Source organism: Fistularia commersonii, chromosome 4 (genome assembly GCF_037954325.1).
Source record: "Fistularia commersonii isolate RoL2024-O1a breed Wild chromosome 4, RoL_Fcom_v1.0, whole genome shotgun sequence".
Lineage (NCBI taxonomy): Eukaryota > Metazoa > Chordata > Actinopteri > Syngnathiformes > Fistulariidae > Fistularia > Fistularia commersonii.
The window spans coordinates 17,859,574-17,878,668 of NC_141287.1; the positions used below are offsets into that span (position 1 = coordinate 17,859,574).

Genomic DNA, 19,095 nt, shown 5'->3' on the forward strand with positions numbered 1-19,095 from the left:
ATCCATCATCTCCAGAGACTTTTATTCCTCTGCCATACACTTTGCATTGGGAGCAGAGAGGGTTAGATACCCCGGTGTCTAATTTATCGATCCCCTCTCCTGTTCGGACTGTACGCTGTGAGCTGGAAGTCAATAGGCCTCCTGGCACTGATATTAGACCTGACAGTTTCTGCTAAACCACCGAAAGGGGATCACAAAAAGAAAAAAATACAATTAAAAATGCAAGTTTGAGCACTTTATTTACAAAATGTTAAACACAAAATATAACATTTCAATATAATTAGGGGTTTTGTAAATTTATGATGATCCAACCGAGTGGAGTAACAATGGAAGACAAATAAAAAATAGAAATGGACTACACAAAATGACATGCTGGTGTGTATAATATTTGATACTTCGATAGTCTACGTTTTGCTTAAGGTTTGACACAAGATTTACCATGGACACATAGTGGTATTTATACACTATAAAATGCCCCATTTATCCGATTTACAATTAGAAATGTTCGTTTTTTTTTTCTTCCAACAACACGCTATATTTTCTCAAACCCTGTTTAGCCCACACTTCCAAGTGCACTGATCTGTCCCAACTTTTTTTAGAAAAAGAAACAAAAATAAACATTTATAAATACTCGCATATAAGGATAAATAATGTGCAATACAAACAAAGTATAAATAGGCCATATGATAGTACGAAAGATTATTCAAACATAATAGTAATAAATAAATAGGACGGCCTCGAGGGTAAATTAGATTTGACAGACGGACGAAAATCTTGACTAAAAAGTCCTTCTCTCTCTCTCTACTGACGAGAAACTACTTTTCATGATCTACAAGACTCACCTTCAAGTAACGGCGCGAAATATTCAGTCAAAACTGCGCATTGCACTTCATTTGGACAAAAAAAAAAGAAACGAAAAAGAAAAAGGAACAACTGACAAACAGGCAGATCTGCCTCTGCTCATCCAAGTGGAATGGACGAAGCTGTAATTTTTTTTTCCTTTTTTGTTTTTAGAAAAAAAAAGAATGACACAATAGCATTAATAGTAATATTAATAATACTGTAATAATACACACGACTCGCTTGGAGCGTAGTTATTAGACTAGTGAGGTAATAAAAAGAGCGCAACGTAAATTTGGCACGCACACGCACACGCATACGCACGCCCGCACCCACGCACACAAGACATATTACAAATGCGTGAGTTTAGGCGCTTCCTGAATCCTTCCCTGAGACGCTTGGTGAGAGGTGAGGTCCGTGTAGGTGGGGTGGGGGTCGCAGGGTCCGTGGTGGTGGTTCCCGGGGATCTGGGCGGCGCAGCTGTAGTCCACGCTGGTGGACGACGGGTGGGGGAGATGGCCGAGGTTGAACATGGGGCCCGACGCCGGCATGGAGTCGACGAAGTTCCCGCCCACGTACACGGGGCTCCCTTGCAAGTTGGCGCCGGCAAAGCCGCCGTTGCCCTGCACGCCGTGGTGTTCGTACTCGGGCCCCGCGTAACGCTTCTGCTGCGGGATGCAGCCGCCCAGCGGCGCCGTGTACGCGGCCAGGCCGTACATGTTCTGTTGGGGTTTGGCGAAGGACGGCGGCGACGGCGCGTCGTAGCCGAGGCCGTTGACGTTCTGCAGCTGGCCCGAGTATCCAATGTGATTCGGCCCGCTCAGCGGGGGGCTGCGGTCCGGGGAGTGGCCCATCGGGGAGTGGGCGATCCCCTTCGACTTCTGGTCCTTTTTGTACTTCATCCGCCGGTTCTGGAACCAGATCTTGATCTGGCGCTCGGTGAGATTCAACAGATTGGCCATCTCCACCCGCCGCGGGCGGCACAGGTAGCGGTTAAAGTGGAACTCCTTCTCCAGCTCCACCAGCTGCGCGCTGGTGTACGCAGTTCTGACCCGCTTGGACGCCGGTCCGGACGGGCTCTTCTCATCGCTCACCTCACCTGCAGGGAGGGATGGATGGATGGATGGATAGATGGGGGGTGGGTGGATGTAGAAACAAGGCAACGTTTACCTGTAGCGCTGTGGGTGACAAAGCAATAAGCCCAACACGCGCACACGCACACGCACACATGAATTATACCTGCAGTCGTGCAGCTGCTGTTGCTCTTCTGCTTGGCGTTCTGCCGGGTCTCCTTCATCCAGGGGAATATCTGCTTGGTCAGTGCCGGCGTGGAGCTGTTGGAGGCGCCGCCGGATGGGGATTTCTTCTTCTGGGGCGCAGAGCCGTTGGGCCCGGGGGAGGGCGGCATGGGGGGCGCTTGCTGCTCCCCAATACTCGCCGCCTGGCTGCTGTTGCTGCTGCTGCTACTGCTGCTGCTGCTGCTGCTGCTGCTGCTTTGACTGCCGCCCTGCCGCATGCAGTCGCCGTTCAGGTCGGCGTCTTTGAGGGCCGGAGGCCGGACCGCGGCGCTCTGGATGGGGCACACCGAGCCCTGGTAGTCATTGTCGATGCCCGAGGCGGAGTACGACTGGTGCGCCGGGCCGTAGTTGTAAGCGTCGGGTTTGGGGTACGAGTAGCCTCCGAACAGTCCAGAGTTATCGTAGTACGTTGCTTTCTGCATTTTGTAAATTCAACGCCGGTGAGCCTGTGTAGGTTTATCCAATGGCATGGGTGTTGTTTTTCTACGTGATTGGCCTCCCCCACCTTCGCTCCACTCTCTGTCCTATAAAGAGACATATTTCAGACTTATCCAGAAACACACGGATCCGTCCTGTTCTCGTTAGAAGTGCACCTTTCTCAACAGACGCCCCCCCCCTCCCCGAAAAAATATTTATACACATCATCAGATAGAGTTTAAACACACACACACTGACGGTGAACCGGAGGACTTTCTCTCCCACAGCCCGGTTCTAAACCTCCCTGCTTCACTGCAGTGTTCGGTTCATATCGCACCCCCCCAGAATCAATGACTAACACACACACACACACACACGTAAACGCACCGCCACATTATTTTCCCCCTTTTTTGTGGCACAAAACGGTTAAAATTTAACTCGAGCTGAAATGACCCGCCGGGTGGTTGCGCCGAATCCCCACCACCACCATCACCACCACCTCCCCCACCCTCAGAAATAAGACTGAATCAGCTTTTGACGCAGACAAACGCACAATAGGCTTTTCACTGATCACAAGCCCTGACAAAAGGCCGCCGCGCATTGTTCCCCGCAGCGGGACCGCGCGCATGCGCACCAGTTACATGTTTACGCACTGGAGAGGCTTACCAAGTTCACTCTTTACTTGTGTTTTATACAAGTGTGAGTCACTAATCTAAGATATTCCATTATTCTTTGCACTTGTCTTCGCCTATGTTTTGGTTAATGGGTCAACGCGGTTCGTTCAAGCGAACTCCATTTTGAACCGACTGCCATTTGTTTTATAAATTAACGTTTGATTTAATAAAGAAATGCATCCAAAATATGGCCGCGAATAATATTTGCATTTATTTCCGGTCCAACGGAGACGAGCACATCAGGATGTCGTAACGAGCCTGCGCAGGAATATTAAGAGGCCCCCTTTTACTGTATCTCGGCGGCTCGAAGAGGCGCAGACTGCGCCGCGCATAACAATTGCACCTGTCAGTGCGGACCGCGGAAAATTTATGACCGCAAATGTTATGGTTGTGAAGCGCCTGAGAGAGGAATGAAAAGCAAAACACCGGCCGGGACTCGCAGGAGTGTAAAACTAAGCGTAGGTGGAAGGCAAGGGAAAGAATTTCTTAGCCGGCCACTACCACCGATCTCACACACACACACTCTTCATAAGGAGAGCCTCCGAGCTGCCTGCAGGACATAGCACACATACACAAACACACACACAGAGCCGGAAAAAGGATTATTATCTCCTGCTTGCCTGTTATCGTATTAGAGTCGTGGGATGACGTCGTGAAAGTCTTTCTAATTGGGATTATTTGCATGCTGTAAACCCGGATTGTCTCGGGTTTGAATAATCCTTGGACTAAATCAGAGCTGATAATCAGATTTTCAAGGCAAGTTTAAAGAGCCTACTCCTCGCATTCGTCTGTTTTTTTGTTTTTTGTTTTTATTTTCCTCCGATAGAGCCTGGCAGCTCTCCCTCCATCACCATCATATTCTACTCACCGAAATCTGTGCAGAGGTCTTTTCTCTCCCTCACACACACATCACCGCCGCCTGCTCGACCTGCAACACAAACACAGCAACATTTTCCTCTTATCGCACACAATTTTTCATTTATTTATTTCACATATTTTTGTGGCTCATCGTTTTGATATTGAGAAAATAAATACGGGTCTCAGATTTGTTGACGAATGTAAAAAGAAAAAAAAGAAATGATGAAAACCATCCACCATCCCCGCCATGTTTTACGCACACACATATTCAGAGTGTAAAATACTACAATAAAAGTCAATAAAAACGCAAAAATAATCAAGCAAATATTTTTGGTTTACACGTTTGCACATTTTTTTTAAATCGACTGGACGTAACCCTTTTTTTTTTGAATGGTTGTTAGTAAAGTGTCGAAGTAAAAAAAAAAAAGTCCTACATGTGCACTTTTTTTATTGAAAGAAGTCACCCCCAGATATTTAGCAACCATAAGCTTTTTTCGGGTGACCTTCGGGTCAACGGGCATTTCAGTGGGAGTTTAATGAACAACGAGGAAGCAGTTCGACTCGAATTTAAGACCCGAGAGAAGACCGGGCTCCGCAGCAGCTCCTCGGCGGGGAAGGGACGAACACGGGAGATTCCTCCACTGTGGATTAGGGTTTTTTTTCTTTTGTTGTTATTTTTATTTTAATCGTGATCGATATTACGCGCCCTGGAGTGTTTGGTGCGCGCCGGGCTGCTCGTAACTGACACGATCCCCTTTTCATGCGGCGTGTTTTTCGCCTACGCGTCGTTCCGGTAAGTTTGGTCCACACAAAGGGCCGGACTCAATGTGGAGAGTTATTATCTCAGCCACCGTCGAGAACTAGACGGCCTTTACAATCCATTTGTGTTTAAAATTCAAAATGTGATGAAGAAATATTTTAAATAACTGGCACAATGTCTATTTGAAAAAAAAAACTAGCTGTTGTGATGAAATAGCAAAAAGATGTTTCTCCCTCATGGAGAAGACCTACTTTCTAAAATGCTACATTTTCTAAAAATCAAAACGCGTCTATGGACACGGACAGAATAACCCAACACATAACCAACTAGTCATTTTATTAAGCATATTAAAATGCAAATTAGGAAAGAAATAGTATTTAGAAACGTATTTTAGAAAAAAAAAATCAAGCGTCTTTTGCATCCATGACTGGGGTTTATTCACATAAATGCAACCGAGCTTCTTCAGAAAAAATAAACAAACAACGAGAACCGAGTGAATACGATCTGTAAAGATTCCCAAATCGTGTGGAGTTGTGGCTCCGTGCACGGCCGTCCCTCCGTGCGCGGATTCAGGTGGAAATATAACAAAGCCGTGGCTGAAACCACATAAATCACAGCGAATGGCATCCTGACGATAAGACAACAAATTAATGTGATTTACGATCCGAGAGTCGCAACAAAAAAAAAAAAAAAATGAGGGAGAGAAAAAAAAAGTTCCTTTCTCCTACTTATTTCTCTCCAAAACGTGAAATCTGCTGAAAAGGTGCATCAGCTGTTTCAAATACCGGGAAGGCTTTTCGTTTTTGGCCGGGAGTGTGACGGCGCCGCCGTGGACTCCATATCCGGCGACATTAACGAGCATCGCCCTCCTTGAACGAAATAAATCACGCACATTTCCTCGCGTCGCGTTAACCCGCGGTTAAAGGTTGCGCGGCGCCGCGCAGCTGCTTACCTGCGACTCAATTCATCATCCAAAAAAAAAAAAAAATCAGCCTCCGCTCCTCGCCGCGCGGAATAAATCCCTCAGCCTTTTTTTGTCTGCGGGACAATGTCAGTCCTAAACCTGATCTTGCTGCTTTTCAGACATTTCCACGCAGCAGCGGAGATACAATTCCCGAAAGAGTGGAAAGGACGTTCAGCTACCAATAAAAAGCCAACGTGGTTTATTCCCGTGCAGCAAAAGGGGGGAAGAGAAAAAATCCTGGTAATCAATCACAGGCTGAAATTTGGAAGAATTCGGGATGGCCGGTGCACAACCGGAGCTAACATTAGGGTTTTTTTGTGTGTGTTTGGTTTGTTTCGGGAGCTTTATGATGACAAATAAAGGCGCCGGCTGAAGATCCCAGCATATTTGTCCACGTGATTGTCCTCCTTCTTGGAGCGCGTCTTACCTCACCAATCCATTTTGATAAAGGGTGGCGTTTATTTCCTCATCTGGACTGTGAGAAAATGTTCCCCCTGCCTGTTTCTCTTTTCACCCGCCGCTGCACGACGAGCACACACACACACACACACACACACACAAATGCAGACACACGTATACACGCACTCTCTCACTTCACACACGCACACACACGAGCGGCTGCATCTCAAGGTTCAAACACACACCGACGCTGATCCAGGACCTGGTGCTGCTGCTAGTGTTTGTTGTTGTTGTTTTTGTTGGAAACGAAGCTCCTCGCAGGTTAAAGCCTCTGCATCGTCTCTGGGTCTTTCATTTATTCATTTATTTGTTTATTTTTTTTTTCTATATGCATTTACGTTATTTTGGGAGATTTTCGACAGAGCCCCAGATCAGGATCAAGCCAAGCCGGCCTTTTTACGCACAACTGTCTGCGTCGTTATTTTCAAATCGGCAGGACTCAATTATATATATGTTTCCCCTCAACCGTTTGCAAAAAATAGAATTTAACATGATTAATGTTAGAAGTGACACCTTCTCTCTTGCTTCTTTCCGCCTCCAGGTCGGATTGTATTCAAATAAAGCACATTATCATACCGGGGTTAGTTGTCTGTCTGTCTTCACACCGCTGAGACACAAAGACCGCCTGTTTTTTTGTTGTTGTTATTGTTATTGTTGTCCTCCCCCCCTCCCCCTTACCCTGCAGTGTTCTCAAACTCACAAATAGATTAAAAAAAATGCTCGGTAACCTCAAGGTTTGATAAAACGAAAATCTCTGAAACAAAGCAGCACCGGGCTGGAGGTTGTGCCGGAGGGAAGAGAGATGGCCGTGGCGCCGCTTCAGCGGTGGGTTTTCCTTGCTGTTGTGGGGGGAAAGGGGGACTCGGGGGCTGCTACTGTCGCAGCATATGTTCGCAGGGTAATAAAAGTGAAAGATTTACAGTTTTCGCCCCACCGCCACCACCACACCTCCAGCCCCCACCCCCACCCCACACCAACAGCCTCACACCCTTTCAGGAATTACTGGGAGTGATTTACAAGGAGACAGGACCGTCAAGCCCGTTCAAACTTCCACCGCTCCCAGGAATCAAGAAATCCAAAACAATAAAACAAAATCACAGCCTCCAGAGAGGCAGGTTGTGATTTATTAACGGCTGTAAAGACACGGGGAAGAGATTAGGCCGTCCTGTTTTTTTTTAATGTTATGATCTGCGTAAAATCCTCGATTGCAAAATAATAATGAAAAAAATAATAACAATGAGACTTAAAAATAAACAGATGAGCTCTGACCCTGCGGGGGCCTGGTGCTGGCGCGGGGGCCACTCAGCTCCCGCCTCTATTCATAGCGAGCATCCATAAATACATGTCAGTGCCCTTTAGTTTTTTCTTCTTCTCCTTCGTCCTCCACAATTTGTACTATCAATCCCACTCCTGTGACAGAAAGATGCAAAAATCACCGAAACAACAAAAAAAAAAAATCGAGCAGCGAGCGGCGCGCAAAGCCAAACAGCCGCCGCGACTCGCCGCCGCTGCACGCCGACACCGGAGGCTCGGAGCACCGACACCACCGGTGGAAGCGATTCATCAAATATCACGACATTTGATATTCGTCATCCGCCGGCCCGACGTGTTGGAGGGGAGGGTGGTGGTGTTGGAGGGGGGGGGGGGAGAAATGCAGAAATATTCACCTACCCGAGCATCCATCGGTTCGGCTGCGGTGCTAAAAAAGCGCGGGGGGCTGCGCCCGGTATCAGATATTATTTTCTTGGAGGATCTCTTCAGTTTTTCAAGTCTGATAGAGTCCTTGCGATTAATGACGACGCCGTGTTTCTAGGGGGGGGGGGGACGTGCTGCATTAATTATTTGGACAATCACGTGGTCGGGAACGGAGCGCGCAGTGGTATGGTCTGTGGATTGTATCTCTGGATGCAGACGGCGCACTTTAATACATCTGAGGGAACGGCTCGTCTGGCGCGGAGAGGCTTCTGCGAGAGGAGGAAGAAAGGAGAGGGAAGGGGGGCAAAGGAAGGGAAGGAAAAAAAAACAGCTGGAAATCAAATATGGCCGGATCGAGCGCAGCGGCGACGTCGTGTTCCCGCAACCGGTGCGGTTGTCATTGAAAATGGCACTACATTTGGCTGCCGTTTATTGCGGTGCAGACATTTGGGTCAGCGTGGCTCCCACAACACCGCGTGACCCGCCAGTGGGTTCCCGTCCACATCACCCCCCCCCCCCCCCCCAACACACACACACACACACACCCCGAGTTGTTCTATGGGGACGCCGGATGGACAATTAAATAATAATGGCAAATAATCCCAGCTACCCAAATGGGCTCTTGTAGCATATTTTACTTTATGTTATGTGTTCAATGGGTGTTGCCCCTCCCCTTCCCCCTCTTTTCCCCCCCAACACACGCACAAACACACACACACAAACACACACAAACACACACACACACACACACACACACACACACACACACACACACACACACACACACACACTTCCACATCTCCCATCCTCTCTTCAGCATCAGATCATTTATGTCAGGACGGTGTTTTTGAAGCATCACTTTGTTTCGGTTCCTCTTTACGGATCCATATCACACACACACACACACACACACATACTTACACTTCGATCTGACACATGCACAATGGCGCGCACAGCATCACGGCACGCGCAGTTTGGACCGGTTTAAAAAAAACACCGAGGGCTCTACTTGAGATAATGTTTCCACTTGTGTGCGTGTGTGTGTGTGTGTGTGTGTGTGTGTGTGTGTGTGTGTGTGTGTGTGTGTGTGTGTGTGTGTGTGTGTGTGTGTGTGTTGTTTGGTTGGTTGTTTGCGGGAAGCTGATGCCGCAAAGGCTTTTGCTGGGGGTGGAAGGTCACCATGGCACTGGGTCACATTCAGTCGGGGGTTCTTATACACAACCAGACAAGTCCATGTCGAACCCACGGGTCGGACCCGGATCATGCGGAGCGCCCTCTTTGTTTCCGGGCCGCGGCCGGGGTTGCGGCCAACTTCATGTCTAAGTTTGACCACCAGACGCAAATTCGATCACCACAGAAAGTTCCCTGCTACATTTCCAAAAACTCGACACCCCCACCCCCCACCACCACCACCACCACCACCTTCCCTGTAAATTCAGCATCATCTCGGTTCAGTTGATGCGTTCAACACGAGCACCCTTTGTCTAACGAGCTGCTCTCCCCTAAATGAATGCGCGTTATTTGTCATTTCATTAATGGGAAAGGGGATAATGTTCATCGTTTTGAATTGACTAACAGTGTAGTTCTTTCTTTACAATGTGGATATTCTATTTTGTTGCTTTGTTTTGTTTTTTTTTTCCCGGCGAAGCGGGGGTGACTTTCATCCAAACGGCACGTTTGGGCACATTTGCAGATGTTTCTGCAAAAGGGGTCCATGTGCTCGTCCCGCGGCCCACCGCCGAAAGAGAGCACGTCTGCACCGACAAACGGAGTTGTTTTGTAAGAGGCGCAAATCCAAACACAAAAAAATAACCTCTAAAAAAATTAGAAAATTTTAAGCTTCCGGTTTTTGGATGTGACAAAATATTTAATCCGGTTTGAATAAATCCTCCCCCCAACACAATAAACAATAAGCCTCCCTGCAGTAATTCAAATGCATAATCAGTAGAAATCTTTATTTCTTTCCAATATACTTCTCACATCTCAATTCACAATACAAGGTAGAAAGCATGTACAAAAATAAAACCGAAGAAATTGCATATTGACATGAGGAGACAAACGCACGGATCAGACCCTCCTGATATAAATACTGTTAAAACATCGTGGGGAGAAAAACTGTACAGGTTTTACGCACCGACTCGCTTCATAAACGTGGAGAAAACAAACAAAATAAAAAAGAACCAACAAAGAGCCCCTCCAGAAGCAGAGGAGCTGCGCCTGGGAGAGGGAATGCGGCCTGTCCGGCGGGTCAGGGGGTGTCGGGGGTCAGTCCTGCGGCTGAAACGTGTCCCCTGGATGAACCTGCCGCTGTGCTGCTTTTGTCGACCTTCGGTTGAAATACCTTTTCAAGACTTCAGAGGGAAGAAGACCTCCAAGAAGCTCTCTGAGCTCTAAGGCTTCTTCTTTTTTTCTTTTTTTTTTTTTTGAATTGTTTTTGTCTTGTCCGAAGACAATGACGGTTTAAAACAAGAAATATCTGTCTTTTAAAAACGTGATGTGAGCCCCCCACCCCTACGGCCGACCTTCGAGTAAATGCACAAAAAAAGGAAAATAATTCTCAGATTTCCACATATAACTAAGACTAAACTTTGCATAAAGCCATGCTAATAATGCACAAGAGTCCGAACATATTTCAGATTAATAAACCTCAACGAATAGCTTTCATTTTAAAAACGTGTGCTATAGTAAAGAATTTACATTTAAATAAATAAAAAAAGGAAAAGTCAAGGAAATCGAAGAATAATCCTCCTAAATATTCAGATTTTTTTTTTTTCGTTTCTTCCGAATCGAGCCACATCCACAACCAATTTGACGCCATGCAGGAACAAATGATCTTTGATAGGGAGAAAAAAAGCTTTTTTGGGAAGCGGCACGACAGAGCCTCTGAAAATGTACACTGTTTACAAAGATGTCAAGAGAGATTTATAAGGGCACTCGGAATAGTTTGCACACAGGAATGTCTTGCTTTTTGGAGGCGGGGGTTGGGGGGTTGTAAAAAAAATAAAAATTTAAAAAATTATGGTTTAGAGGGAACAAAATTTAAAAGATTTTATTGTACAAAATAAGTTAAACACACAAGTTAGGAGGAAAAGTTGAAGAATTTGGATTTCAGGAGAAGTCATCTTTCTTTCAAGTATATAAATTGTGCGTGTGACGCAGGGCATCTGCGCCGACTTTTGCGCGTCGTTTTAAGCCATTTTTTTTCCACTAAAGGTATTTCAACCATTCTTTTTTTTAACCGGCCAGAACCCACGCGAGAAATGGATACAAAAACAAATATAAGAAAAATAACAAACAAACAAAAAAAGAAAAGAAAGCACGGTCGTCGCTCGTTGAAATGTCCACAAAGAGGGATGTGTTCCGCATCTCTGTGCGTCGAATAAAACGAATACAAGAGGATTCAACCTCCCAGTTAAAAAAAAAAAAGTGGAGAATAAAAATAAATCTGCCCTAAAAGGGGGTTCGAGGGGGGTGTTTCTGTTAAATAGAAATTAAAAAAAAAAAAAAGAATAAAAACGGTCCATGCAAACGTCAGATGCCATCTTTGCCCTTTTTTTTCAAACGTCTTATAAGGCGGTGATATCAGTCTGGCTGTCCTTCTGCAGGTGGCCCGACCCGGGCGCGGATCTGCCCTTGGTGTTGGGCAGTTTGTGGTCCTTCTTCCACTTCATGCGTCTGTTCTGGAACCAGATCTTGATCTGCCTCTCGGACAGACACAGGGTGTGCGCGATCTCGATCCGGCGCCGCCTGGTCAGGTACCTGTTAAAGTGGAACTCCTTCTCCAGCTCCAGGACCTGCTGCCGGGTGTACGCCGTCCGGGACCGCTTGGGTTCGGATCCCGCGTAGTCCGGGTTCACTAGGTGGGGGGGATGGAGCGAGCGAGTAAATGAGAGAACAGAGAATGTGCGTGTGTGTGTGTGTGTGTGTGTGTGTGTGTGCATGTGCGTGTGTGAGCGTGTGCAACTTGCAGGAAGACAATGGCAGAGCACTGTTTACCCCAAACTTTGCAGAAAGGGGATAAAGGACGACGGGAGCAAAGTGAAAGCGGGTTTCATGCAGGAATAAGCGCCATTACAGTCCGTCAATGTGTGTTTTCGGGCTCTTGCCTAGCGGCCTATTTCCACAACTATAAAAATTTATGACTTGTGTAATTGGGGAGGCCTCTCAAAAGGCTCCCATAAATAGCCGGCTGAATGATTTCCAAACTACAGCTCGTAGATAATAATCATAAAAAAAAGAATAGATCTTACCAGTAGTTACGTGGACTTTCTTCATCCAGGGATAAACTACTGCGGGCTGTTTGGCTTGGATCCCGTTCTGGTTCTTCGTGTTTTGCTGCTGTCCACACGTCCGGGGTCCGGCCGCTTGGGCCGGGCTCCCCTGCTCAGTCTGTGCGTCGAAGAGATTCGCGTGGGCCGCCCTGTCGTGTCCATGACCCCGTGGCTGCACCGCAGAGTCCCGCACGGTGTTGCAGCTGAAGGGCTGCTCCGTGTAGTTTGGCCGGGGGTAGATCCCCGGATGCGGGAAGTCCGAGTCCTGCGATGGACTGTAGTAGTCCGAGCTCTGCTCCGGGATGTAGTTATTTTGCGAATATTCCTCGCAGGGAGGAAATTTGGGATCCACATACTTAGAGTTCACGATATACGAACTCATGGCCATTAATTTCTGAAGGTAGAAAATACTAATTTTTCTCGAGTTGTCTTTTTTCCTCCCTCCATAAAGCCCTCCTACTTGGTGTCAACTGAATAAAGTTAGCGAACCATGTGACCAGATCGGCCAATGGATGGGACGCTGCTCCATGAACGGGTAAACAGACAACTAAAAGCAAAAGCACGCAACTTCAGAGATCCGCAAATGAAAAAAAAAACAAACGTCTGGGGACCGAGAGAAGGAAAAAAAATAAAATAAATAAACCTCGTCATGTAAACATCATCGTGAAAACCCACCCAGTGGGAAAGGAGAACGGTTCGTTTTTCTCCATAGCCTCTCTAAGCAATAACACGAAGACGAAATTCAATTAAGGCACATTCTACAATTATATTTTCCTGGATGTTTTATACAATCAGATTTTTTTTTAAAGTAGTTTTCAAAGGATCTGGTTTAACTTCAAGCCAAACAAAAGCAGGAGGTGGTTGGGTGGGGGGGGGGGGGGAGCCCTTTGGCGTAAAGGCAGGGGGATAATGACGGGGGACAATTGATGGACACTGTCTTTGTCAGGAAGGGGGTCATAGAAAAGTTACACCAATCTCATCCCATTCAAGCCACTGTGCCAGACGCCCATTGGACAGCAGGCGTTCAATGGCCGCGAACGTCTCACGGGTGAAGGGGCCACAGCTGGAGCCACTGCAATCTACTTTTATGATCATTAATACTGTAAAGAGTGTGTGGTGAGGTGGACACACACACACATGTACACACCTCTCTCCTTCCCGGCCGACCTTTGGCTCTATCAGATCCGCCCGCAGCTCTCCTAAAGTTTCAACACTCCTGATGGAAGAATGTCACATTTCCTCCCGCCGAGCAGCGACCCCCCCCCCACACACACACACACGCCCCGACCCCCCCTACTCCCACCCTCCCCCGCAGCGTCTAACAAGCTGCCGATCAGATCAATCGATCGAAGTCTTTTCATCGACCATATACTCCCCTAGAATCGAATCTGTGACTCTGCGTTCATCACACAAATTCGGTTCTACAGGGTATATATAGACGACGGGAGCACTTGTGGAGCACAGTGCACGTCAGGGACACAAACACACACACACACACTTAAAGTGTCATATAGAGCCATCGTTGTGAACCGTTTCCCTGAGCTTCCTCCTCTTCCTTCATCACTACGTTTTTCTACTTTGCAACATTCGCTCTTCATCACTTCAACTCGCATCATCTCCATCGCCCTTCTTCTCAGCTGTCACCTAACAAGCTGGATTATTCAGACCCCCCCCCCCCCCCCCACACACACACACCTCCCTGTATAGCTCAGATTTAAAACTGGCAGCTCTCCTGTGTGTGTGTGTGTGTGTGTGTGTGATCCGGAGTTTATTATCAGCCGTCCCGACAGATGAGGCCGATGGCCACGGGGTCAAATGAAATCGTTTTGACAAAGTTATCCCGAAGTTCGATTATTTTCCGCGCCCCTGACAGCTCAAAGGGACAAAAGTTGACCAATCCCTCTTTATTTGGCAGCAACCGCCGATCCCTTAAACATTCGGGTTCTGAATAGTATTTTTGAGGAACTCATCTAGTTTTATCCGGGGATCTTTGATACCTTGGTAAATAACCAAACTCACGTCTAAAAATGATTGCAATTGACTGTGTTATTCTGAGGAAGTAGTAGCAGCATTCGGGTGTCACTTTTTTGGAAAACAATCTGGAACAGAACTTAAAATCTTTCTTATTTACGGAATAAATCATCTCAGGATGAAACGGCGATTCAGTAACTCCACCCCCTCCCCACCCCGAATTCGTTTTAGTTTTTCGACTCCGAATCATTTTGACTTGTTTTAATTTATTTTATTTTTTTCCTTTCCTTCAGCAATAAAATAAAACGAACAAATAGAAACCTGGAAGTAACTAGCGCAGGAGATTAGACGGGAGTTTAAGGGGGAAAAAAAATCATAGAAAAAAAATCGTTTCTGCAAAAAATAAAAATTATGTTTGGATAAAAAAAAGACAAAAAAAACTGTTTTGTCGCCAAGTGTCCGTTAGACAGCCTGACCTGTCTTTCACCTCGTCCCTGCTTGTCCTTCAGACGGCCCGCAGCCACAGACTCAACAAAAGAACCAGAAAGTCAGCGTTTCTTTTAAGCTCCACATTTTCCCTGCAGACTCTCCTTCTCTGTTGTTGTTTAAGTGAAGGATAAATATATGAAATAAATGAAAAGTGAAAATGACCCGATTTCGGGCCAACAGCTAAAAAAAGGGCCCATTTAATAGTTTTCAATAACAATAGTTAAGAGAAATTAAAGCTCCAGTCGACACAATTCTCTAGAAATCGTGTGACATGATATTTGGTTTTATTTTTAAACCTCACCACAATTAATGTCTGAGGGTTTTCTGTATATAAATCACATAGGATCATGATCAGGCCCACCGAGACCACAGGCCACAGAACATAAGAATATAATAATAATAACAATAATGCTAATAATACTCAAGGGTATAAATAATATCTCCACATAATAATTCCACAAATATTCTCAAAAATAAGGGGCGGGCTCTCGAACACGTAGTGAAGAAGCTGCCGTGTATTTAGACCTAATAAAGACAACGCAATGGACCGAATTGCTCCAAGAGCCCCCCATCCAAAAAAAAAAAAAAAAAAAAACAGAGGACGAATCAGTTGACAGTAAGTTGACCGGATCAACAGGCAGCTCCTAAACACAGTCATCATACAGCAGCCACTGTCTTGTTCCCAACAAAAAGTCGCTCCTATTGCAGCAGCCCCCCCACCACCAGCAGCACCAGCACCAGCACCAGCACCCCACCCACCTCCCCCTCGTCAAACTGTCCATCCGAGCAGCTTTTTTCAAGGCAGGAAACTGCTCGGCGCCTGTGACATCACACGGTCCGAGCAGCAGCAGCAGCAGCAAAGGATAAAACGCGCCTTACCACCGGGACCGGAGCACATGGCGCACCGGGAGAGCGGACGTGTCCGTGCGGAGTCAAGAGGCGCAGCCCCCCGGCTGCCAGAGGAAGCGCTACTCCAGCCCATCTGGGGCGTCTTACTAATACACAATGAGAATTATATTTTGGCTTGTCAAGTCCCCGGGCCATAAAACAAACTTTAATGGCGTCACGTGTTTCCGCGCAGCCATTCACAACGGCGCGCCGCTCCATAAATAACCCTCAAAGTTGCACTTACTCAATAGCGGTGATTCCACCGCTGCGCATTAAATGAAGAGGAAGGAATGAGGAAACTGGGGCCCCCATTAACTGTCTGATGGAAGAGAGTTGTCTAAATCTGGCCAGTGAACGCTTACAATTTCTCAAAACAATTGTAAACCTCGGGATTTATTCTTATTTAACTTGAACTACAGAGAGTCAGCACACACACACGCACACACATATATCAAACTCGCATCACTCATGAGCGCCCACATTCATTTTTCTCTGTAGTGAACCTGCCGGGGAGGGGAGAGGATGATGTCACTCATTTTTCCCAGCCAATCACAGGGCGCTCTGTTCATTAGCCCCGCCCCCTTTATTTCCCGTCCAGGCTAACTGATGATGCTGAGATGCGGGGCGCCTGCTTCCCACGTCAATGCGGACCTTATCACAACAGACAAGTTCAATATTTCAAAACTAACATGTCTCAGTGAACACGAGAGCTCTTTAACCCTTGATTTATAAAAGTAGAACACCAACGTTTCCCTCTGCAATCAAACGTCAACAGAGTTTTGAAAGTACGCTGTCTATTAACTGACGCTGCAGTTTGCGCATCCACGTGCAATGTGCGCATGCGCAGCAGCCCCCATAACACACGCGGGATGCCGCCCACGTTTAACCCTCTCGTTTCCCCGCAGCAGCGTGATATTTAGCCGACCGTCGTCGTTCAAACGGCAGTGACGTCACTCCCCCTCGGCCAATCCGAGCGCAGCCGTGCTGGCGCGCACACGCAGTCTGTTGGACAATAGCGCCTTCTGCTGGATTTCCACGCTTCCTCCCTTGGCGCCGCTCAAGTATCCATATGTCTAATCTATTTAACTTGATTGACCAAGAAAAATGCATGTGGAGGAGCCCCGGAGTGTCGGAATCAGCTTCACCGACAAAAGATGCTCTGATAGCAGGTTCAGACTCCCACCTGCAGCAAACTGCGTCCACCCGTGCACTGATCACATGACCTTCCTCCAATTGGTTGCTTTCATGTTTTAACTCGAACGTGAACAACGCGCAAATAAGATGCCAAGATCATCATATTTCCAGGCTGGATAATAAGAGAATACTCGTATTTAAACAAACTAGACTTGTCTTGTGTGGTGCAAAATATAAGCTCTGCATCAATGGGCTTGTACGTTTACTGTGAGGGAAATTTTAAAAATGAAATATAAATTCATAAATGTAACTTATTAGGATGATAACGAGACACTTGGTTAGACTAGAATACATTAATGTGATTTAATTGGGTAAACCCCCTTTGGCTCTTCACGGGAATTGATTGCAGTGCGTGAACAGTGTGCAGGCCTTTCTATCGTTTCTTTTATATAAAATTCCACTTATAACTTGCACATCCAGAATGTATAATCTGTTTGCACAACTGCATCAGACACCAAATGAATGCTATCTAATCTCTCATCCCCCTGCTCTTGTCTGTCCAGGGTCCATTTTGCCGCATTGCAGTAAGGCTGTAAATACTTTCGCAGCTGCCTGTCAGGCAACAGTGAAATACTGTCTTTGTTCAGTTGGTCTCCAAGCAGCTGAAAACAGCTCTGAAATCCCAACTTCTTCCCCCAAGCCTTGCATTTGCGCACATTTCTTTCTTTCTTTCTTGCTTTTCAAAGGCAGATTCGTTGAACATACGAAGACGCGGGGCGTCAAAACCAAAATCCACCGATCCTACAGTTTACTGAGGATTTTAGCAGCATCGAGATGCAAAAGCATGCAAGACCTTTTTTTTTACTGCCTCTGATTATTTCTTCTTTAAAAATGTCTGACTGAAAGGCAGTCTGGTGGCGGGAAACACTCATAACATGTCCAAAACACACCAAACATTTTCTTTTCGAATTTAAAAGAAGAAACTGCATCGTATCCCCATCAGTCCACACACGGGATATAAACACATATTGAGCGCCCTCCGAATAATTATATTACAAATATCATTTATTAATCATCGACGCGCAGTCAAAACATGTCAAAATGTCACGTCTTTCGCTTCTTCAACTCTTGTGATCCCAACTCGCAGTGCATCCACTCGCCAAAACAGCCCGAGATCTAATTCCCTGCGTGACTAAGGAGGCACTCGGACCCAAAACACTCACCTTTGGCAGGGATGTAATCCATGTCCACTCCACGACCCATCATCTGCATTTTGATGGAAGTTGTGCAGAGCGAGCGCGGCTCTCCGTGGGTGTGTATGTGCATGATTACGATTGTGTGCATGTGTGCGTGTGTATGTGCGTGTGTATGAAGAAGGGTTGATCTGCACTAAACTTGAACGGATCCTCTTGTCATCCAGCGGAGCTGCATAAAAAAAAAGACGCGCAATCGTGGTCACCCACGAAAGCGACAAGCGGCGGAGGAGGAGGAGGTTTTGTTGTGTTTTTTTTTTTTTAATTTATTTTTCTTTTTTTTTTTTTTTTTTTGAGAGAGAGAAAAAAAGACCTCGGCTCGCCGTGCGAGTTTGAGGCGCAGAATGCAGTGGGAAAAAAACTCGCCTGGGAAATCAGGAAAAGAGCCATGAAGACGTTCGCCTCTCACACATGACCAGTGGCATCCAATGACAGGCGATGGAAGCACATAAAAAAGCTCTATGGCCAAGTTGTAAATTGTCCTCTCACAAAAAGGAATTTCGACTGCAGCAATTCTCCCCATTTTTTTTTTCTTTCTTTCTTTTTTTTTCTTTTTGCGCATAATAGCTGGAGCCCCAGTCCGTCCTCCAGAGGAGCCAGATGGTTGTTTTTCTTCTTTTCAATTTCTCCTAGCAATAAACCGTTATACCTAAGAGTGCAGATATAGATTCTTTTCCAATGCGTAATCTTCTGCTGTAGGCAGATTCTCCACAATAATGTAATAAACCCGCTTATTTTTATTTGACGAAAGACGGAGTCTTGTCAATTATTGGATTACAGGCGTTTTATTTTCTTAATAAGTGCTTATTGAACCAAATATCAGATTGTCCAAGAAGGAACAATAAACCCTCGTCTTTGTCTTGTTGATGTGAACATGAACTGCATGCACTGAAAAGAAGCAGAGTCTCTATACTATTTTATTTTTTTATTTTCTCAAGCGGCCTTTTGTTGCTCTTCTCTTTTGGTCAGTCAATAATAGTCTTTGGCCTTATTAGTCCCCATTAATTCTTAACACCCGCAATCATTTAAACAGAATAAATAAGGAATATTCCTCTGTATTTTCGGTCGGGCCTGCAGTCTCAGAGGCTCCGTTATACAAAGTAAAGTGATGGTGGAGTGAAAGC

General features: G+C 46.2%; 2 protein-coding genes across 2 annotated transcripts; both read right to left on the reverse strand.

Annotated features, from left to right (window-relative positions):
- Positions 1 to 213: 213 nt before the first annotated feature.
- On the reverse strand, positions 214 to 18,300 carry hoxd3a (homeobox D3a). The gene is made up of 4 exons (XM_086145703.1): positions 17,942 to 18,300; positions 4,098 to 4,157; positions 2,080 to 2,662; positions 214 to 1,939 (listed from the first exon to the last, which is right to left on the reverse strand). The coding sequence occupies exons 3-4, from the start codon at positions 2,558 to 2,560 to the stop codon at positions 1,191 to 1,193; spliced, it is 1,230 nt and encodes a 409-aa protein (XP_086001829.1). The 5' UTR covers positions 2,561 to 2,662; positions 4,098 to 4,157; positions 17,942 to 18,300; the 3' UTR covers positions 214 to 1,190.
- Positions 9,900 to 13,502, reverse strand: hoxd4a (homeobox D4a). The gene is made up of 2 exons (XM_086145704.1): positions 12,216 to 13,502; positions 9,900 to 11,821 (listed from the first exon to the last, which is right to left on the reverse strand). The coding sequence occupies exons 1-2, from the start codon at positions 12,622 to 12,624 to the stop codon at positions 11,532 to 11,534; spliced, it is 699 nt and encodes a 232-aa protein (XP_086001830.1). The 5' UTR covers positions 12,625 to 13,502; the 3' UTR covers positions 9,900 to 11,531.
- Positions 18,301 to 19,095: the final 795 nt, after the last annotated feature.